Source organism: Scyliorhinus canicula, chromosome 11 (assembly GCF_902713615.1).
Source record: "Scyliorhinus canicula chromosome 11, sScyCan1.1, whole genome shotgun sequence".
Classification (NCBI taxonomy): domain Eukaryota; kingdom Metazoa; phylum Chordata; class Chondrichthyes; order Carcharhiniformes; family Scyliorhinidae; genus Scyliorhinus; species Scyliorhinus canicula.
This window is the reverse complement of record NC_052156.1, coordinates 93,075,619-93,099,355: the sequence shown is the minus strand read 5'-3', so window position 1 is coordinate 93,099,355 and position 23,737 is coordinate 93,075,619. Positions and strand designations below refer to the sequence as shown.

At 49.4% G+C, this 23,737-nt stretch overlaps 1 protein-coding gene across 1 annotated transcript in view; it reads right to left on the bottom strand.

Moving 5' to 3' along the window:
* The window catches only part of LOC119973771 (voltage-dependent calcium channel subunit alpha-2/delta-2-like), a 979,537-nt gene that overhangs the window by 131,352 nt on the left and 824,448 nt on the right, over positions 1-23,737 (bottom strand). Inside the window, exons 26-27 of the mRNA XM_038812195.1 lie at positions 469-570; positions 271-365 (exon numbers count right to left, since the gene is read on the bottom strand). Of these exons, the coding sequence (XP_038668123.1) occupies positions 271-365; positions 469-570 (197 nt within the window). The remainder of the gene's footprint in view (positions 1-270; positions 366-468; positions 571-23,737) is intronic.

The window sequence follows — 23,737 nt, the reverse complement described above, 5'->3', positions numbered from 1 at the left end:
ATGCTGGCCTTGCCAGCGATGCTCACTACCCTGAAGGAATTAATAAAACACACATACATTCTAGTGATAAACATGCACCCACACAACACACACACGCAGTCACATATATGCCCAGAGCACACACAGAGATAGATAACTTCACATGTACAAACATGCACAAAGCAATGTACTTGACATGTAATTACCCTTTGAAATGGTTCGCAAGTCATTCAGTTATATCAAACTGTTAAAACACATCCCAGAAATCTGTAATGAACTTCACTGTGTTACCTTGCGTGGTTCCAACTGGTCTCGATTGGTCTGGTTACTGGCTAGAATTTTAAATTTTGACACCCACGCTTCATAGTCCAGCTTCACTCCAACCACTAAAACAAAAATAGGAGAATATTTAATTGGGAACTCAGTGCTGAAAATTGGATAATCTGGGGAGAGGTGACTGTAACTGGATGACTGGACAGATTTACCTACCTGCAGGTTTCAGGGACTTCCCTTGGATGCGAAGGTCCACAGCAGCACTCACCAGAATCCCGATGCTGTTATTCATCAGGTCCATGTCAACCATGCTATTTGCTGAGGATAGAAAACAAAGTTAAATTTGTTCATGTTGTGAGTTAGCTTGACAGGATCAGCTAAGGAAGCAGAAACATGCTTTGCAAAGGCATTGACTTCCTCATAACATAACTGCACACAGAAAATATCAGCACATTTAAAATGTGCTGAAGAGAATCAAGATGCCTTGGCTCCTGAATACCCAAGGTCAAAGAATGAATTATGAATACAATACTCAGAAGATCCAACAACATAATCACAACGCACAGACACATCTACACACAGACATGTTGTATAACACACACAGATACATCTGTACAACACACACAGACACTTCTACACAACACATAGACACATAGAACATAGAACATAGAACAGTACAGCACAGAACAGGCCCTTCGGCCCTCGATGTTGTGCCGAACAATGATCACCCCACTTAAACCCACGTAACCCGTATACCCGTAACCCAACAATCCCCCCATTAACCTTACACTACGGGCAATTTAGCATGGCCAATCCACCTAACCCGCACATCTTTGGACTGTGGGAGGAAACCGGAGCACCCGGAGGAAACCCACGCGCACACGGGGAGGACGTGCAGACTCCACACAGACAGTGACCCAGCCGGGAATCGAACCTGGGACCCTGGAGCTGTGAAGCATGGATGCTAACCACCATGCTACCGTGAGGCCCATCTGTACAACACACACAGACACGTGGTATTACACACATAGACACTGTTGTGTTATGCTCTTGACGTAGCATAAGCTGACAAAGGAAGGTTCAGACTTGGAGATAGCTTTAACACATTTATTAAACTGTTAACGATTCTCCTACTTGGATTCGGCTCTCCTGTTAATCCTGCTATAGCTATTCAGACTAACTAAGAGTCTGCTACAATCCACATGGTGGGTGTGATGTGTTTCAATCAACTCTGTGTACTCACTAAGTGTCTCCACTGGAAAGAGGAAGATCATGTGTGCTATGTCCTTATATATGGGTTGGTGTAATGCCCTCCTGTGGTAGTGTCACCTCTGTGTGTGTCATGACTGCCCATTGGCCGTGTCCTATCTTACTGGCCTATTGTTTGAATGTCTGTGTCATGATGTCTCTGGTGCTCCCTCTAGTGTCTAGCTAGGTGTACTGTATGTACATTAACCCCTTGTGTATTTAGTGTCCTAGTGTATCTACATTAACCCCTTGTGTATTTACAGTGATTTTAAAAAAAAATAATTTTTACTGAGATTTTCACAAAATATAAACAACAAAACAATATTAACAGCATAACCATTGTAAAAACCCAAGAACAACACCTACCCCCCTACAAAAGCAACTACTAAATCGAAAACAAAAAAAGCAAACAACAGAAAGGAAAGAGATAACACACGCCACATCCCACAAACCCATGTACACACTTCTCCCTAAACCCAATCACCCCCCCCCCCCCTCCCCCCCGGGTTAGAACATTGAATATAGAACAGTACAGCACAGAACAGGCCCTTCGGCCCTCAATGTTGTGCCGAGCAATGATCACCCTACTCAAACCCACGTATCCACCCTATACCCGTAACCCAACAACCCCCCCCCTTAACCTTACTTTTTAGGACACTACGGGCAAATTTTAGCGTGGCCAATCCACCTAACCCGCACATCTTTGGACTGTGGGAGGAAACCGGAGCACCCGGAGGAAACCCACGCACACACGGGGAGGACGTGCAGACTCCACACAGACAGTGACCCAGCCGGGAACCGAACCTGGGACCCTGGAGCTGTGAAGCATTTATGCTAACCACCATGCTACCGTGCTGCTGCCGGCCTATTTCCCTACCGTTCCGCCAGGAAGTCCAGGAAAGGCTGCCACCGCCTAAAGAACCCCTGTACTGATCCCTTCAGGGCAAATTTCACCTTCTCCAATTTGATAAACCCCGCCATATCATTGATCCAGGTCTCCACGCTTGGGGGCCTCGCATCCTTCCATTGGAGCAAAATCCTCCACCGGGCTACTAGGGACGCAAAGGCCAGGACACCGGCCTCTTTCGCCTCCTGCACTCCCGGCTCCACTGCAACCCCAAAAATTGCGAGTCCCCAGCCTGGCTTGACCCTGGATCCCACCACCCTCGTCACCGTCCTTGCTACCCCCTTCCAAAACTCCCCCAGCGCTGGGTATGCCCAAAGTGTATTTACAGACACATCCGGGCAACACAGACAAATCCACACAATAGACACATCCGTACAACACACACAGGCACATCCATACAACGCACACAGGCACATCCACGCAACACATCCATACAACGCACACAGACAGATCCACACAACACAAAGGCACATCCATACAGCACACATGCACACAACACACACAGGCACATCCTCACAACAAACACAGACACATTCATACAACACACAAACACATCCGCAAAACAAAGACACATCCATACAACACAGAGACACATGCCCACACAAACAGACACATCCGCACAACACACAAAGCCAGAAACACACACATTTCTACAACACAGTGTGGTAAACCACTGTTACACCTGTATTAGGTGATGTAAGGTAGGACCTGTACTACAGGTTCGCCAGTAGTCCCTGCCTGCTGGCTCCGCCCAGTAGGCAGAGTATAAATATGCGTGTCCTCATTCAGTAGCCATTTCGCCAGCTGCTGTGGGAGGCCACACATCTTAGAGCAATAAAGCCTCAGTTGTATCCAACTCTAGTCTTTGTACAATTGATTGTGCATCAGACAGACAGACACATTTGTACACAGACACATCCGCACACCACACATAGGCACATCTGTATTACACAATCAGGCACATCAGTACAACACACAGAGACACGTCCACAAACAACACAGACACATCTGTACAACACATACAGACACATCCATACAACACATACAGACACATTCATACAACACACACACACACACGGACATATCCGTACTACACACACTCATCCACACAATACACAGACACATCTGTATAGCACACATGCACACAGCACACACAGGCACATGCTCACAACAAACACAGACACATTCACGCAACATACTCAGACACATCTGCACAACACAGGCACATGTACACAACACACACAGACACGTCCGTACAACACACACAGACACGTCCACAAACAAACACAGACACATCTGTACAACACAGACACATCCATACAACGTACACACACACACATCCACAAACACAAATGGACACATCTGTACAACACACAGACACATACATATTCCTACAACACACACAGACACAACTGTACACAGACAGACTCGTCCACAAAAAAAAGCCATACCATCGAGTAATGGTTAAAAAAACAAGTACAGTGATCTGAAGAGCAGCTGGTAACGGAGAAGGTTTTAAAGCATGTTTTTGGGAGTGGAGTTTGGAAACTCTCACGTGTTCATCATCTGTGGGTGGGAGATCTGAGGAGAAATCCACAGACACTAACTTGGGTTCAGAGTGGAGTGCGTGTATTTGACCATAGTCATCTTCTGTGCTTTAAAATGAATTTTTGTGTTAATGAGGCCATTGGAGCTTGAGATGTACATTATAATACATGTTAATCTTTAAATGTGTGCGTATTTGCTAAACTAAGAAGGGGCGTGGGGGGGAGGTAAAGGAGTGTTGCATAATAATCCAACTTTTCATGTTTAATATATGTTTTTTTCCTGACTCTGTTCCTCCATATTTTCTAAAAAAAAACAGTTATGGGGCGGCCCGCTAACTGCGTTTTCCAGCATGGCATGCCCTCGCCGGCGTGGGGTCCTCCGGCCAATGGGGTATCCCATTGTGGCCACCCCACATTGCCGGGAAATCCGTGGGAAAGACCGTCAGCAGAATTCTCTGTCGGCGGACCGGCAGACTGGAGGATCCCGCCGACAGAGAATTCTGCTGACAGTCTTTTGAGCCAAGGATCTTCCCAACCAGTTATAAGATCAACTGGGATCGTAACATAATGCACAGCGACATATCCTCAAACACACACAGACACATCCGTACAACTCACAAACAAACCCATACCACAGACAGACCGGGCCCCATCTGGAGGTACCCATCATCACACATGTCAGTCTTCAGCCAATTTTATTCACTTTATGTGATATTAAGAAATGGCTGAGATACTGGATATTGCAAAGGCTATGGGTCCAGATAACATTTTGGCAACAGTCCTGAAGATTTGTGCTCTAGACCTTGCCGCGTCCCTAGCCAAGCTGTTCCAGTACAGCTATAACACTGGCATCTACCTGGCAATGTGGAAAATTGCCCATATATGTCCTGTCCACAAGAAACAGGACAAATTCAACCCGGCCAATTACCATCTCCATCAGACTACTGTCGATAATCAGCAAAGTGATGGCAGGAGTCATCAACAATGCTATCAAGCAGCACTTATTCAGCAATAACCTGCTCACAGACTCTCAGTTTGGGTTGCTATAGAGTATCTCAGCTCCTGACCTCATTACAACCTTTTTTCAAACATGAACAAAAGAGCTGAGTGCCAGAGGTAAGGTGAGAGTTACTGCCCTTGACAGAGTATGGCATCAAGGATCCCTAGCCAAGCTGGAGTCAATGCGGATCAGGGGGAAAAGCTTTGGCTGGCTGGAGTCATACCTCAAGGCACAAAGGAAGATGGTTATGGTGGTTGGAGATCAATCGTCTCAGTTCCAGAACATCATTGCAGGAGTTCCTCAGGGTACCGTCCTAGGCCTAATCATCTTCAGCTGCTTCATCAATGACCATCCCTTCCATCATAAGATCAGAAGTGGGGAAGTTTGCTGATCACTGTACAATATTCAGTACCATTCGTGGTTCCTCACATACTGAAGCAGTCCAAGTCCAAATGCAGCAAGACCTGGGAAATATCCAGGCTTGGACTGGCAGGTGTCAAGGATAATTTGTGCCGCATAAGTGCCAGGCAATAGAATAGATTTCATAGAACAGTACAGCACAGAACAGGCCCTTCGGCCCTCAATTTAGAATTTAGAACAGTACAGCACAGAACAGGCCCTTCGGCCCTCGATGTTGTGCCGAGCAATGATCACCCTACTCAACCTCACATATCCACCCTATACCCGAAACCCAACAACTCCCCCTTTAACATTACTTTTTAGGACACTACGGGCAATTTAGCATGGCCAATCCACCTAACCCGCACATCTTTGGACTGTGGGAGGAAACCGGAGCACCCGGAGGAAACCCACGCACACACGGGGAGGACGTGCAGACTCCGCACAGACAGTGACCCAGCCGGGAATCGAACCTGGGACCCTGAGGCTGTGAAGCATTTATGTTACCACCATGCTACCCTGCTACCCAATGACCATCTCCAACAAGAGAGAGTCAAACCATCGCTCCTTGACATTCAATTGAATTACTATCGCTGAATTCCTGGGGATTACCATTGACCAGAAACTGAACTGGACTAAACATATTAATACTGTGGTTGCCAGAGCAGGTCAAAGGCTAGGAACCTGTGGTGTTGAACTCACCTGCTGATTCATCAAAGCCTGTCCTCCATCTGCAAGGCACAATTCAGGAGTGTAATGGAACACTCTTCACTTGCCTGGATGAGTGCAGCTCCAACAACACTCAAGAGCTCAATGCCATCCAGGACTAAGCAGTCCTCTTTAATGCTACCTCTATCCACCAAAATTCACTCCCTCCACCACTGATGAACAGTGGCAGCTGTGTGTACCATCCACAAGATGCACTGCAGGAACTCACTTAGGCAGCACCTTCCAAAACCACGACCACTACCATCTAGGAGGATAAGGGCTGCAGATATCTAGGAACACCATCACCTGGAAGTTCTCCATCCTGACTTGGAAATATATCATCACCATTCCTTCATTGTCGCTAGGTCAAAATCCTGGATCTCCCTCCTGTGAGTGTACCTACACGTCACGGAGGGATTGCAGCGGTTCAAGTAGGCAGCTCACCATCACCTCCTCAAGGGCAGTTAGGGGTGGGCAATAAACGCTGGTCCAGCCAGTGACACCCGCATCCCATAAATTAATTGTTCAAAGTATTTGCCATGAAAACCAAAGCACGATGTCATTGGCTTGCAGAACCTTTGAGGATTCAGCCATCCACTTAAATAAGCAGACATTGACCCTTTGCTTCCTGCCACTGAGCCAATTTTGGATCCATATTGCCATTTCCGTTGGATTTTAACTTTTCTGACCATATGGAACCTTGTAAAAGGGCTGCAAAAATACATCAAACACTCTCATTGTTACCTCCTCAAAAGGTTAATTCAAGTTAGCCGGACATGACCTTCCATACTCACTGTCTTGTCAATCTATCTCTCACTAAATGACGATTTATACAGTCCCTCACTTATGTAATTTTCCCACTACTGGTTAGGCTGACTGAATTGTAATTACTTGGGCTATCGATTTCTCCCTAGTTGAACAATGGCACAACATTACTAGTACTGTTGTTCTCTGCCTGTAGCCAGAGAGGATGTTAGCTAATATTGTCAACAGTTCCCTTTCCTCAAGCACTACACCCTCCACTTCAAATCTGCCGTTATCAAACTTTGCAACAAATCAGCTAATCTGCCCATGAACATGGGGCGGGATTCTCCCGTACCCGGCGGGACGGAGTGGCGTGAACCACTCTGGCGTCGGCCCGCCCCGAAGGTGCGGAATCCTCCGCACCTTCAGGGGCTCGGCCGGCGCCGGAGTGGTTTGCGTCCCGCTGGCTGGCGTGGAAGGCCTTTGGCGCCGCGCCAGCTGGGACCGAAGGGACTCCGCCAGCCGGCGAGAGTCCGCGCATGCGCGGGAAGCGTCAGCGACTGCTGACGTCATCCCCGTGCATGTGCAGGGGGGGGGTTCACCTACACGTCGGCCATCGCAGAGGCTGACACGGCCGACGCGTAGGAAATGAGTGCCCCCACGGCACAGGCCCGCCCGCGGATCGGTGGGCTCCGATCGTGGGCCAGGACACCGTGGGGGCACCCCCTGGGGCCAGATTGCCCCGCGCCCCCCCAGGACCCCGAGCCCGCCCACGCCACCAGGTCCCGAGCCTGATCTACGCCGGCGGGAGTGGCAAAGAACCAGCGGGACTTCGCCCCATCGCGTGTCGGATAATCGCCGGGGGGGGCCGCTGCAAGCGGCCGCCGACCGGCGCGGCACGACTCCCGCCCCTGCCGAATCTCCAGTGCCGGAGAATTCGGGTGACGGGGGTGGGGGGGGGGGGCAGGATTCACGCCGCTCCCCGGCGATGCTCCAACCCGGCGGGGGGGTCGGAGAATTCCGCCCATGTTGTCACCTCCCAAATCTGTGCCCATTTTCCTGCAATTCCAAGCTTGATTCTCTGTGGTGCTATCTTAATGTAATGGTATCCTATCTCTCCTCATCCACCTTGAAGTATCTGCAGTCTTTGATACCATTGATCACACCATTCTCCTGCAATCCCTCTGCTCTATCATCCAGTTGAGTTTCATCTTTATCGATCAAGTTGCAACCACAGGGAATCACCTCAATGACTTTCCATCTCACTCCTGCACTGTGACCTCCGGTATTCTACAACGATCTATCTTTGGCCCCCTCCTAATTCCATCTACATGCTGCCTCTTGGTGGAACCAACCAAAAACACATCGGGCACGATGCAACGGAAAAAATTCTAAGTGTCATTTCGGGCACGTTTGGCGGGGAGTTTCCTGACCGCTGCATTGGCGAGATCGCAGCCCTTATGCAACGGCATTCAGTGCCGGAAATGAGGCCCCATGATCTTCTCGCCATTACTGGCCGTTTCTCCCTCTGATTCGCCATACCAGTGCTTTAGTGGCTTGCCGCTTACAAGGGGAGTTGCTTTTAAATGCTCCCGCACCATGCGCTCCCAGTAAACATGCAAGCATGACACCGCGCGACCTCACTTGGGCGTTGCCGATCTGGCCAGACAAGACATCCTGTTACCCTGAGGGGGTCAGAGGGCCAGCAGCAGGGCCACCAATACCGCCTGGGAGGCAATGGCAGTGGCCATTAGAGCGGAAGCATGACCAGGAGGATCATCAAACAATGTTGGAAGAAGAGCAACAAACCCAACGAGCTGCAAGGGTAAGTTACCATCTCTCTCCTCACATCAACCAACCAAAAACACATCACTGGCTTACACCTCGCACCGTCCCCACATCCGATCTTCGTGCTTGTTCCTCAGAACTCCCTGGCACCCCTCAGCACAACCCTTTCATGTCTTGTTGCAGTGCCCACATATACCACCTGCAGGAGACCCCCCGATCTATCAAGCGTGTGGCTCACAATATCCCCTCTCTTCTCCCACAGAATAAGTTGTCTCATAATAGGTGTGAAAGGACCAAGACAGGCGGCAGAGTACCAGAGATCAGAGTCCTCACCCCCAATGAGGAAAGGGCCCTGGGGATGGTGGGGTTGACCAGGGAGAGAGCAGTCATGGACAGCGAGGTTGGCCTGCGCCGCAGAGGTGAGGATCCACTGCCCCTTCACCCAGATGACCAGTTGTTCATGTCAAACAAAATAATCCTTCCCTCTCACTGGCCACATGTCCATGCTCTCGCATGATCTCCATCTGATGGGACCGGCCATCTGAAGCCGTTCCCCCTCTGCCACCCAGGAGACCACCTCAGAGGAGTGCTCCGAGAAGACTACAGGTGATGCGTCACAGCTGTAACCTGCACCTTCCATCAGCGCAGAGATACACACTTCGGTGAGCAACATTAGTGAACAGGCCTCTGGGGCACGATCTGGTGAGCGCCATATTGTTGCTGGCACACATCAGGTGGAGGCAAGAACATCCAAGGGAGCCAATAGTCGGAGGTCCGCTGGATCCCAGGATTCAGCGAGAGTCCCAGTCAGATGCCGAGCCTCTGGGAAAGATATCCCAGAGCTGATGCAGATGTTAGGACACGGCCATGAGATTCAGGAGGGGATGTCAGTGACATTCTCATGGGTGCACAACCGATTGGGGGAGTCCGAAAGCCTACGGGTGCTGGAGACGATGCCGACAATGCATGGCATGGAGGAGAATACTGCTGGCCCGGCAAACAACACTCGAATCCCACGAACAAATTTCAATACCGATTTCAATCAGAGAGGAGGAAGCACTGGAGGCAAACTCGGTGCCTGCCATGAGGGAGACAACGACGGTCTCCAGTTCCTCTCATTATCCCCCCTCCTGACACCAGCGCATCTCAAGGCAGCGGGCAGAACAGGGTGCCACAGCAAAGCCAGTGACATTGGTAAGTCGGCCGGGCCCTCCAGCTCCAGGCCCTCCTGAGGTCGTCCACCAAGGGCATCAAAGCCCAGAAAGCAGCAGGCTTCCTCCACCTCTGATGTGCATCCTGGGGACACACTTAGACATAGCAGTAGACCACGTAAGATTGAGAAGATTGAGGATCACTGTAGAAGTCAACTAATTCCTAACACACCTGATAGGTAAAAGATAGCTATTTAGGATAAATATTAAGCCCCAGTTTTACCCATTTTAAATTAAGGATTTCAACACTCTCATAACCTCAGGTCACCTCAGAACATACAGCTTACAAAACAGCATAACACAGCATAATTCATTTTACTAAGTTCAATTATTCTAGCAAGACAGTACAACACAAAAACAACAGAAACACAAAAAGAACCTGATACATGTAAAAGCAGTAGAGATTAAAACAAACACTTAACTGAACTAATGAATACATTTTTCAAGACAAGTGTCCAAGGACAGGGCAGGCTCTATAGCAACAGCATAGCAACGACACAGTAACATGAAGGCTCTATTGTTATAACAGTTAAGTCAGCAAAAGACCAGTTCAAACTGGTCTTGATAACAGCACAATATCACATTGCTTATCATACACAAGTATGTAGACACAAAACAATTAAAACTAATGTTGCATATTAAAGATGGACGGCTTGCTGTCAAATCAGATGTATTTGAGTCCAACCCAAACCAATTAGGATTATATTGGGGTGTAATTAGATAGCTAAAGACATATATGATACAATATAACTGTGAAGTTTCAGTCGGCCATTTTTAGCTGGAGCTGGATCATTAGCTGGATTTCTCTCTCTCGTTCATGAATCATCTATACTTTGATTTGAACTATTCACTGTCTCCCTGTCTTGATATTTCTTTTTCAGACTTTGACTTCTAAAGTTATTGCGAGCTGTTTGCCGAAGCAAGAAGATCATTTCTGTGATTCTTTGAAAGCTTCAAATTGTCTACGAATTGCCTTTTAAATGGCTTTCAATTGTAATCAATAGAAGAGAAATAAAACAATTCTATTTCACCTGAGAAGTTTTAACTTAAATTTCTACTGAGTTTTAGTAATCCCAAAGTGCTACTGAAACCACATTGTAGACCTATCAATCACTGAGTCGGTGGAGTGGGGGGTTCACAATCTGTAGCGAGGGGCAATGAAATGTCCAATGTGCATTATTATATCTTGTTACACCTGACACATGTGAAGCCTCTGTCACATTAATCTTCACAGTGGTCCTGCCTGCACCCAGGTGGGATGGCTGGGGAATGGGGGGGAAGTAGATGGTTGAGGGGAAAGAGGGGAATAGGGGGAAAGGAAGGAAATGGGGGAAGGAGGGAAAGAGGGAAATAAAGTGGGGAGGGGGTGAGCTGACAGACAAAGCCTTGTCCTATGAGGAACGGGAGAGGATGAGGGCATCCCTGGTCCTCAAGGAATTCCGGACCCTTGACAGCAACTGTCCTCCATCCTTTGGCTCCTCCTGTGGTTCCTCCCGGGCTTGTCTACCACCCCTTGCTCGTCCACCTTCTCCTCCTCCTCAGACAAGGACGCATTTTTGTCTTCCTCCTCCTCCTCCTCCAGGATGTTGCCCTGCTGCTGTTTCAGGTTGTGGAGAGCACAGCAGACCACCACAAAGCGGGAGATGCTCTGGTGAGTGTACTGTAGTGCACCACCAGAGCGGTCCAGCCACTAGAGCTGCATTTTGAGAATTCCGATGCAGCACTCAATGACAGCACGGGTAGCAACATGGGCCTCGTTATCTCAGGTTTCGGCCTCATTCTCCAGCTGACCTACTTAAGCTCTCACTTCCACCCTATCCCCGTAACCCAATAACACCTCCTAACCGTTTTCAACAATAAGGGCAATTTAGCATGGCCAATCTACCTAACCTGGTCTTTGGATTGTGGGAGGAAACTGGAGCACCTGGAGGAAACCCACGCAGACACGGGGAGAATGTGCAGACTCCGCACAGACAGTGACCCAACAGCGAATTGAACCTGGGACCCTAGTGATGTGAAGCCACAGTGCTAGCCACTTGTGCTACCGTGTTGGGGGCAGAGAATACCACGGTGGGCCTCTGGCAATGGCCGCAGGTACGAGAGACGCGGTGCGGCGTACTCTCCAAGTACGCTGCTTTTTGGGGGCTGGGGAATCGAGGAACCGGCGCCAGTCCCAATTCCATGTGCGGAAATGGATTCTCCACCCTGGCGCCAGACCCAATTTCAGCGTCTGGGTACGGAGAATCCAGCACCTGGACTCTGAGTCAGGCAGATCAGAGCGCAGCTCCTCTGTCTCTCTCAAAGCTTCTTCAAAACACACTGCCTCTCTGCCTTTCTTGGCTCCACCCAGCAATAACCTCAGCAATGGTAGCTTTGACAAAGGGACATCTGGACTCAAAATGTTAGCCCTTTTTTCTCTCTACAGTTGCTGCCAGACATGCTGAAATTTTGCAGCATTTTCTCTTTTGGTTTCAGATTCCACAGTAATTTGCTTTTATCCAATGACCTCATCCCCCCAGCTAAAAAAACAAATTAACTTTCCAAGGACTAAAAGCACATTAACTCCTCAAAGCCTCTCCAGTCAAACATTAGCCCAGACTGACAAACATATTTCTTTATCAATTTCATCTTCTGGCTGCTAAAAACACCTAGGGCTCGATTCTCCGCAGCCCCGTGCCAAAATCGCAGTTGGCGCGGGGGCGGAGAATCAATGTTTACGATGGAATTGGGCCCAGTGCTAATCCGATGATTCTCCGGGCCCCGAATATTCGCTTGTGCGTGATTTACGCCATTGCAGAGGCCCGCCCAGCGATAGTCCGCTCAAAGCAGGCCGAGTTCTTTACGGCATGCCTCTAACCACGTATTGCCGGTCGGGAATCTCGCGTGGTGGCTGCGGACTCAGTCTTATGGGCGGCTGGGACAGCGATCGGGCTGGTTCGATGCAGGGGCGCGCGGCCGATCGGGGGGGCCTAGTTTGTATGTGTTGGTCCGAGTCCACCATGGCGCTCGGCGCGGCTGCGTGAAGCACTCCGGGTCCCTGCCAGCCCCTTCCAGGTAAGTGAATTGGCCTTTATTTTTTGCAGGGAACTGGGGAGTGCAACGCCGGTGTTTTTACGCCAGCGTGGGGACATAAACCCATTTTCAGAGAATACAGCCCATGATAACTGCAGTCAAACACACCCTTATCCCCAGCCTTTTAACTCTTAACTTGTCCCAATATTTAGAATCCAATTTTCCTAAAATCTTCCAATTGGCGCACAGGATGTAGCTGTCATGTACGCTCCCTGGGAAGCATGCACACACATGCATGATCCGGAGGTGCTGGCCACACATGAGTTGAACATTCAGGGGGTGGAACCCCTTCCTGTTAATGAAGGGCACTCCCTGATGCCCTGGTGCATGCAAGGTGACATGTGTGCCATCAATTACCCCTGGACCTGGGACATCCCGTGATGGCGAAGAATCCTGCAGCCCGGGCATCTTGGTGGGCTTGGTCCAACTCAAGGTTTACATAGTCACCTGCCCGGGCATACAGGGCATCTGTGACTTCGCGGATGAACTTGAAGGCTGTAGATAGTGATATGCTGCTCAAATCCTGGAACAAACCGGTGGCATGGAAGTTCAGGGCTGCTGTCACTTTCACGGCCACTGGGCGTAGGTGTGCTTCTCCTCTACGGTGTGCCAATTCCACCAGGACTGCCACAGGTGCCGCACTATCTCTTTGTTGAGAAGCAGTCTCCTGCGGCATATGCTGTGGTGATATACCTGTGCACAGTTCTGTAGACAGTTAGCAATGCAACCTCCAACCAGCTGATGGCGTCAGACATACATCACGTGACTAGAGTTACCGGGCAGTTGGTAGTAGGATGTACAAGCTGATAGTCGCACTTAGGGTAGATCCAGGAGAATTCACGGAATTCATTTAGTTACTGTCGTATGTAGAGTAATCTGTTTGTTACCTTTCCACATTTTTGTTGATAAATCATTTTTCTAGTTAAACAACTCGATGTTCTGTGTACATCACTGCAACGGACATATCACAGAACACAACGCATGCTGTCCGTCGTCTCCTCAAAAGACCAGCAACGTCTCTACATCTTGGGCCAACACCGACATCCACCTCTGGGTTCCTCCTTGACCTGATGGGTGGCTGGGTCTTCATGGTGTGCAGCGGCCCCCTGCACATGGGATGCTGCCATATGCCTGCATCGCGCTGCTGCCTTCTACGGCATCAGGCCACCTGGGCTGCCACCAGCACAACAAGTGCATCCTCTGCAGGATTGACACCAACATCCATTTTGGTCTCTGTAAGCAATTGGAGGAGAGAGACCTACAATAAATTAAGGCTTCCACACCAGGACCCTCAGTTCCCCCAATCCTCTCCCACCCTTATGTGTCCTGCCTTCTCTAAGAGTGCCATCCACTGAGCCAGCTGGAAAAGGTCACTCACCCAGGCCCAGCGGGAGCCCCTAGACTTCAGACCACTGCTAAAAACATTAGGGAGACCATGTTCAGGTATCCAAAGACGTGCAGGTTAGGTGGACTGGCCATGATAAATTGCCCTTAGTGTTGGGTGGGGTTATTGGGTTACGGGGATAGGGTGGAAATGAGGGCTTAAGTGGGTCGGTGCAGACTCGATGGGCCGAATGGCCTCCTTCTGCACTGTGTGTTCTATGTCTATGTCCATTTTCCCCTGATCCACACACTCACCCAATGGTCGCGAGGATATTCCCAGGGTTTAAGCGTAGCTCTAGAGTGTTTGATTGTTAGCTGCTGCATCTATGGTGCTGACGCATCTAGAGTTCAGGCAAAGTGTACAGACTTCAAGTTTGATTGAAATACGATGAAATAATTATCGTCTGAGACATGGCACGTGTACCCACGAGAAGGCACTTGAGGATAATTTGTTTACTAAACAGTCAACAGTAATAAAGTTTAAAATTTCAACGATATAATATTCCGCATATCACACTAACCATTATACAACAAGGAAATATCACAGTTCCATATTGGTACCAATGCAAAGTTTCACATAAAACCCTAACACATGGGCCGAGTGCCCGCCGAGTTCAGCCGAGTCTCGCCAGCGTGGTTTACGTTTGGTCTCATCCGGCGGGCCCTTGGAGTTCTGACTGCGGGGGCTGTCCTGGTGATCCGACACCGGGGAGGGCGTCCACGGTGGCCATGCCCGCAATCGGGGCCTACCGACTGGTGGGCAGGCTCATTCCGGGGGTGGGTTCTGCCATGTTGCCCGGGCACCGGCACGAAGAAGGCAACCCATGCGCATGTGCCGGTGTGGAGACGGCTGTGGTGCCGGAGCAGCGCACAGCACTCCAGCGCCGTACTAGCCCCGAGGAAGGGGAGAATGACTGGGCCTGGAGGCCCGTTGAGGCCGGCGTGGCTCGCGCTGTTTTTGACGCCGGTGTCAGCACTTGGCTGGGATTTCGGAGAATCCCGGCCACAGTATCACCCCTCAGAGGTTCCTCAACAGAAACGGAGGATAAGCCTGAGAATGTGTTTTCATTCCAGAACTGTCGTAGAAATGATGTTACTTGTTCCCCATATCAGTGCCACTCTTCGTCCAGGAGCCGCAGCTGTACAGGCCCTCCCACACGACCTAATCACACCGTAATCAAGTTCTGGTATCCACATATTCCATTGGTGCTCAAGGTGCAATTGAACATTGCTGACTTCCAGCGTGTTTAACCCGCGGTGAAGTGCCAGTCACATGCAGCACTCACCACACCAGCAACAAAAGCATCAGCAATCTGCAAAAGCATTTCTTCCACAGCCTTATCAGGTGGCCTATTTGGATCAATGTTGCACACAAGGTCCTGCAGCGTCTTCTTGTTTCAAACTGTGATGTGGAGATGCCGGCGTTGGACTGGGGTGATAACAGTAAGAAGCCTTACAACACCAGGTTAAAGTTCAACAGGTTTGTTTCAAACACGAGCTTACGGAGCACTGCTCCTTCCTCAGGTGAATCACAGGTTTCAAACTGGATTGCCTTCTGGACTCATCTGTCCCCCAGATCCAGGATCCAGGTATCTTAGAAAAAACAGTCTTTATTTCCAGCTACTGAAAATAAAGATGACAGCAAGAGCAGTCTCCTGGCTGTGAAGTGTTCACATAACTAACAAGGCTAATTCCTTATTAGTAATAGCCTTTAGTTGTGAAGGTAGAACATAGAACATAGAATGATACAGCGCAGTACAGGCCCTTCGGCTCTCGATGTTGCACCGACATAAAAAAAAACTAAAGGCCATCTAACCTACACTATGCCCTTATCATCCATATGCTTATCCAATAAACTTTTAAATGCCCTCAATGTTGGCGAGTTCACTACTGTTGCAGGTAGGGCATTCCATGGCCTCACCACTCTTTGCGTAAAAAACCTATCTCTGACCTCTGTCCTATATCTATTACCCATCAATTTAAGGCTATGTCCCCTCATGCTAGCCACCTCCATCTGTGGGAGAAGGGTCTCGCTTTCCACCCTATCTAACCCTCTGATCATTTTGTATGCCTCTATTAAGTCACCTCTTAACCTTCTTCTCTCTAACGAAAACAACCTCAAGTCCATCAGCCTTTCCTCATAAGATTTTCCCTCCATACTAGGCAACATCCTGGTAAATCTCCTCTGCACCCGTTCCAAAGCTTCCACGTCCTTCCTATAATGAGGCAACCAGAACTGTACGCAATACTCCAAATGCGGCCGTACTAGAGTTTTATACAACTGCAACATGACCTCATGGCTCCGGAACTCAATCCCTCTACCAATAAAGGCCAACACACCATAGGCCTTCTTCACAACCCTATCAACCTGGGTGGCAACTTTCAGGGATCTATGTACATGGACACCGAGATCCCTCTGCTCATCCACACTACCAAGAATTTTACCATTAGCCAAATATTCCGCATTCCTGTTATTCTTTCCAAAGTGAATCACCTCACACTTCTCCACATTAAACTCCATTTGCCACCTCTCAGCCCAGCTCTGCAGCTTATCTATGTCCCTCTGTAACCTGCAACATCCTTCCGCACTGTCTACAACTCCACCGACTTTAGTGTCGTCTGCAAATTTACTCACCCATCCTTCTGCACCCTCCTCTAGGTCATTTATAAAAATGACAAACAGCAACGGCCCCAGAACAGATCCTTGTGGTACGCCACTCGTAACTGAACTCCATTCTGAACATTTCCCATCAACTACCACTCTCTGTCTTCTTTCAACTAGCCAATTTCTGATCCACATCTCTAAATCACCCTAAATCCCCAGCCTCCGTATTTTCTGCAATAGCCGACCATGGGAACCTTATCAAACGCTTTACTGAAATCCATATACACCACATCAACTGCTCTACCCTCGTCTACCTGTTCAGTCACCTTCTCAAAGAACTCGATAAGGTTTGTGAGGCATGACCTACCCTTCACAAAACCATGCTGACTATCCCTAATCATATTATTCCTATCTAGATGATTATAAATCGTATCTTTTATAATCCTCTCCAAGACTTTACCCACCACAGACGTTAGGCTCACCGGCCTATAGTTACCGGGGTTATCTCTACTCCCCTTCTTGCACAAAGGGACCACATTTGCTATCCTCCAGTCCTCTGGCACTATTCCTGTAGCCAATGATGACATAAAATGATGACATTGGGGGCAGCAGGGTAGCATGGTGGTTAGCATAAATGCTTCACAGCTCCAGGGTCCCAAGTTCGATTCCTGGCTGGGTCACTGTCTGTGTGGAGTCTGCACGTCCTCCCCCTGTGTGCGTGGGTTTCCTCCGGGTGCTCCGGTTTCCTCCCACAGTCCAAAGATGTGCGGGTTAGGTGGATTGGCCATGCTAAATTGCCCGTAGTGTCCTAATAAAAGTAAGGTTAAGGGGGGGTTGTTGGGTTATGGGTATAGGGTGGATACGTGGGTTTGAGTAGGGTGATCATGGCTCGGCACAACATTGAGGGCCGAAGGGCCTGTTCTGTGCTGTACTGTTCTATGTTCTATGTAAAATTCAAAGCCAAAGGCTCAGCAATCTCTTCCCTGGCTTCCCAGAGAATCCTAGGATAAATCCCATTAGGCCCCGGGGACTTATCTATTTTCACCTTGTCCAGAATTGCCAACACTTCTTCCCTACGCACCTCAATGCCATCTATTCTAATAGCCTGGGTCTCAGCATTCTCCTCCACAATATTATCTTTTTCCTGAGTGAATACTGACGAAAAGTATTCATTTAGTATCTCACTTATCTCCTCAGCCTCCACACACAACTTCCCACCACTGTCCTTGACTGGCCCTACTCTTACCCGAGTCATTCTTTTATTCCTGACATACCTATAGAAAGCATTTGGGTTTTCCTTGATCCTACCTGCCAAAGACTTCTCATGTCCCCTCCTTGCTCATCTTAGCTCTCTCTTTAGATCCTTCCTCGCTTCTTTGTAACTATCAAGCGCCCCAACTGAAACTTCATGCCTCATCTTCACATAGGCCTCCTTCTTCCTCTTAACAAGAGATTCCACTTCTTTGGTAAACCACGGTTCCCTCGCTCGACCCCTTCCTCCCTGCCTGACTGGGACGTACTAATCAAGAACATGCAATAGCTGTTCCTTGAACAAGCTCCACATATCCAGTGTACCCAACCCTTGCAGCCTACTTCTCCAACCTACACATCCTAAGTCATGTCTAATGGCATCATAATTGCCCTTCCCCCAGCTATAACTCTTGCCCTGCGGGGTATACTTATCCCTTTCCATCACTAACGTAAAGGTCACCGAATTGTGGTCACTGTTTCCAAAGTGCTCACCTACCTCCAGATCTAACACCTGGCCTGGTTCATTACCCAAAACCAAATCCAATGTGGCCTCGCCTCTTGTTGGCCTGTCAACATATTGTGTCAGGAAACCCTCCTGCACACATTGTACAAAGAACGACCCATCTAATGTACTCGAACTATATCTTTTCCAGTCAATATTTGGAAAGTTAAAGTCTCCCATAACAACTACCCTGTTACTTTCGCTCTTTTCCAGAATCATCTTCGCCATCCTTTCCTCTACATCCCTCGAACTATTAGGTGGCCTATAGAAAACTCCCAACAGGGTGACCTCTCCTTTCCTGTTTCTAACCTCAGCCCATACTACCTCGGAAGAAGAGCCCCCATCTAGCATCCTTTCCGCCACCGTAATACTGTCCTTGACTAGCAGCGCCACACCTCCCCCTCTTTTGCCCCCTTTTCTGAGCTTACTCAGAGGGAGTGGGTTCTCACAGTCAGAGGGAGTTAATTTGACTGTCAGCATACAACCAAGAACAGGGCTCTCTCCAAGAAGTGTTTGGTAGGACAGACAGACAGCAGATGCAGTTGCCCACCTTTTGGGTATCCACAATAAAGATGGCTTTAAGGTCTCACGGACTGAAAGTCCCTCAACATGCCACCCCCTCCACTCAGGCCCAGGGGCGACCCCCGACCTGGAATGCTTCAGTCGCCGATCAAGCCCAACAGCACCAGACACCCCCCCCCCCCCCCCCCCCCCTCCGAGCACTGGGGCGGCAACTCCAGTGTCCTTGAGCTGCATGGCTGAAAATGGAAATGGCTCCTCAGTTCCCCTCAACAGCCATTGCACCACCTTCACGTTTTAAAAAGGAGTGCTTTCCGACCCTCCCATGTGATTTCTTGCTGGGGAGCCAGTTAATTCCCCGGAGGCCATTTAATTTGACTTCAGTCTTGCTAATAGGATGTAAATTGATGCAAATTGGAGTCAATGAAATGCTCACCATATTTGCACAGGATCCGTAACTCGCCATTGGGAGTGGGCCAGTTAGATGGCAAACTGACTCGCACCCGGTGGGGCTTGCGATTTTAGCCTTTCCCGCTATTTAACCGGCACAGATCACAATGTGCTGGTTAAATTGCATCCATGAGTTCTACATGTACATTGAGGGTACTCAGCTCAACCTCACCACCACTGCTTCATTGTCCCTGACCGAGAATCATAGAATAGAATTGCGATAGCGCAGAAGGAGACCATTCAGCCCAGCAAGTCTACACCCACCCTCTGAAAGACCACTCTACCTCGGCCTACCCCCCTGCCCTAACCCCATAACCCGATCTAATTGCACATCTTTGGACACTAAGGGGCAATTTAGCATGGCCAATCCACCTAACCTCACACTTTGGACTGTCATATTGTTTGTCCAATATCCAGTATTGGGTGAGCAGTAATTTCCTCCAAATAAGTATTAAGATGATCAAGGTCAAATACACCTATTTCCACCTGTTTGGCAAACTCCACTCTGTCGTTGCCTCAGGTGGTCAGTTCCTGAAATTCACATCTATACCGTTGCTACTTCTGGGGAAATTTAAGTTTGATACTAGTGTGTAACACAGGGGCACTTATAAGGGTATGAAAACGCTAAAGTGTATTGGGAAAATAGGTCAACCATAAGACAGCAGAGAAACAGTGAAAGACATTTAAGAAAATATTTCATAACTCTCAAGAGAGATATATTCCATTGATCATAGATCATAGAATTTGCAGTTATGAAGGAGGCCATTTCCATTGAGAAAGATAGATGCTACGAGAAGGATGCACCACCCATGGCTATCAAATGAAAGGAAGAGATGTGCAATGCTGCAAAGATTAGTGGTAAGCACAGCAGATTGGAAACATTTCATAAACCTGTAAAGAATGACAAACAATAATAAATCGGGAGAAATTGGAGTTTGAGAGATAAGTAGCAAGAAATATAAAATCAGACAGTAGAAGCTTCTATAAGTAAATAAAAGGAAGTGAGCAGCTAAAGTAAATTTTATTCACTTCATGGATGAGACTGGGGACCAATAATCATCAACAAGGAAATGGCAGAGAATTTGACCAAGTATTTTGTATCTGTCTTCACAATAGAAAACACAGAAAGCATTCCAAGAATAGTAAGGACTCAACAGGCAAAAGGGACAGAGGAGCTTATACAATCGTGATCATCAATCATGATCATGAGAGAAAAATTAATGGAACTAAAGGCAGATAAGTCCCCTTGAATTAATGACCTACAGTGTAATCTACAAGAATAAAGATAATGGATGCATGAGTTGTAATCTTCCAAATTTCCCTGGATTCTGTAAAGTCCCGGCAAATACAAAAAAACACTACGAGACCACCACTATTCAAGAAAGGAGGAAGGCAGAAACCAGGAAACAATAGTCCAGTTAGTCTTACATCATTCATTGGGAAAATGCCGAAATCCATTATTAAGGAGGTAGCAGCAGGGCATTTAGAAAATCATAATACAATCGGGCAGAATCGGCATGGTTTTGTGAAAGGGAAGCTATGTTTAACAAATCATTAACAATTCTTTGAGTATTTAACACACAAAGTGGATAAAGGGGAACCTGTAGATGTATTGCATTTGGATTTCCAAAGGACACTGGGCGTGATTCTCCGGCATCGTTGCTCACTCGCTAAAGTGCGAGAGACCAAAAATGAGATCCGCGACAGGCGCCAAACAGTTTGCAATGCAGCCCACCCTCTCCTGGTGGGTCTCGCCATAGGGAGGCGGGAAACCAATTATCACCACTCAACTCTCATTTCCATACAATTAACGAGAGCCACCCCATATCCAACGACCTCCTGGCATTCAGCGGCCTCCCCAGCAAGTGCTCACGCTGCGCTGATTAGTACACCTTTTGAAAAACACGAACTTGGCGAAAGAGCTTCTGTGGGGAGCCAACGAGGTGAGTAGCCAGCTTTGCTCACAGGAAAAGAGCCCAGGGGTGCTGGGCTTGCTGCCCCAGTGCTTGGTAGGGGGTGGGGGACCCTCGGTTGGAGGTGGGGGACTCTCTGCAGGGATGGGCTGCCATGGGAGGGGGTTGGAAGGGGGGCCCTGGAGGAGAGGGGGGCAACCGTGGGGCAACCTCTCGTGGCACCACCATGCCAATCCTTAGATCATATGTTCCCGTTCCGGAGGCAATCCTTGTCCCTGCCTGTCTGCCCCAACGACCACCCGTAACTCCCATCGAGTGCTGAGGCCTCTGGCTGTGCAGCTGAAGGCTATTGCTGATAGGGAATTGTCAATCGTGGTGAAGTGAGCACTTCACAAATGGCAAGTGGATTCCCGTGGGTGGGTGGACCACGTAGCATGTGGGAGTCATTGCCTAGCATCCCAATCACACCTTGATGCCTGGACACTGCGTGAACAATGTGGGAGGTAAGATCATACGTGCAACATCCGAATAGCCAAGAGATGGGACACAGTTCCGTGGACATGTCCACAGCCGAAGGTTGGTGAATGCCATGGGGAGGGGGGAATGCCTGGAGAGATGGGCAAAGGGTTTGGGGTTCATCCTGCATTGCGAATGAAAGTGACAGAGGCATCATAATAGTTGTGCAAAAAAGTGGTTTAATGTGCTGTATAGTACCCCCTCCCCCAGTGCCCTCAGTGATCTTCAACGTGCTTGACCCTCCTAGCTCTACCACTACCCCAGGAGTCATTAGGATGCACATCTGAGGTGGAGGCAGCCAGCTGCCTAACTCGTCCCGTGGCCTTCGATGCCCCATTGCAGGCGTCCTCTGGGGGCTCTGGGGCCGGAGGGCCTCGGCTCACTTGTTGGCAATACATGCACAGCCGTGCCACCCTGTCCCGTGTGCTAACCCAAAGACACAGCCTCATCAGAGAGGTGGGACACGGGGGAACTGGTGCCCACCGTCGCTACTCCATGGGACGGGTTCATGTTGGAACTCAGCGCCCTTTCCTCCCAGTCGGTGCCCATAGGGCCCTGGGGTCCACCTTGGGACAAAGAGGCAGCTGCTGCCCCTCATCATCTGGCTCTGCCAGCCCTGGCGGTTACCTAATGTCTGCACCATGGCGTTGAGACCCTCGGCGATGCTACTCAGTGACTTTGGTACATTCCCCAGAGACCGGGCCACGCTCTGCAGCACCTCAGCCATGTCCAACTGAGACTGGAACATGTCTCGCAGAATCTCATCAAGGTCGGCCTGGTACAGGGTGACATACCCCAGCGAGGCAAACATTCTGTCGAGACACTCAGCCATGGCCATCACCAACTGCGCAATGCCTTGGACACCTTCACCCATGGTACTGACCTTGTGCACCAGGCTCTCCACTGCGGTCGACGCTCGAGCAGTGCTGGCCTTGGTGCCACTCATTGCTGGTGCCATCTCCTCGCTTATAGCCTCTGGGACTCCTTCGAGTGACTATGGACCTGCTGAAGTGATGCTGACATCTCCCTTTGAATGTCCCGGCCGCACCCTATCATCTCCATCAGCTCCAGGTAACCCACTTCCAGAGGCTCAGCATCAGGCTGGGATCCAGCTGGGTCCTGGGATCCAGCAGCCCTCCGACTTCTGTCTCGCCTGGGCGTTCCTGCCACCACCTGATGTGCATCATCAGCAGTGTGGTGCTCACCAGATTGTGCCCCAGATTCCTGGCCACTAATATTTCCCACCGAGGTATGTGTATCTGCGCTGGTGGAGGGTGGGGATGACAGCTGTGACATGACTATAACAGTTGCATCCTCGGAGCTCCCGTCCGATGTGTTCTCCTCAGGGTCAGGAGAAGATGACGCCCGGGCTGGGCCGGCGTCGTTGGCTGGAGGACCTGCGGGAGAATGGACACGTGGTCAGTGGGAGGAATGGGTCAGTCAGTAAGGCAATAATAACTCATGTTTGACAGGTCCTCCGGATGGAGCTCAGTGGTTCTTCACCTCTGCAGCGTCTGCTCGCCTCCGCCTTGGTGACCGCCCTGTCCTCGGCCACACCAGTCACCTTCACGGCCTACTCCTCGAAGGAAGTGAGAATTCAGGTGTCCGGCACCCCACTGCCAGTCTGGGCCCTATCCCACAGACAGACACAGAGAGGGCATAATTAGCCACACACGTGGTCCACAGTGGTGGGGGAGGGGGTGTATGAAGAAGGGGTTGCAG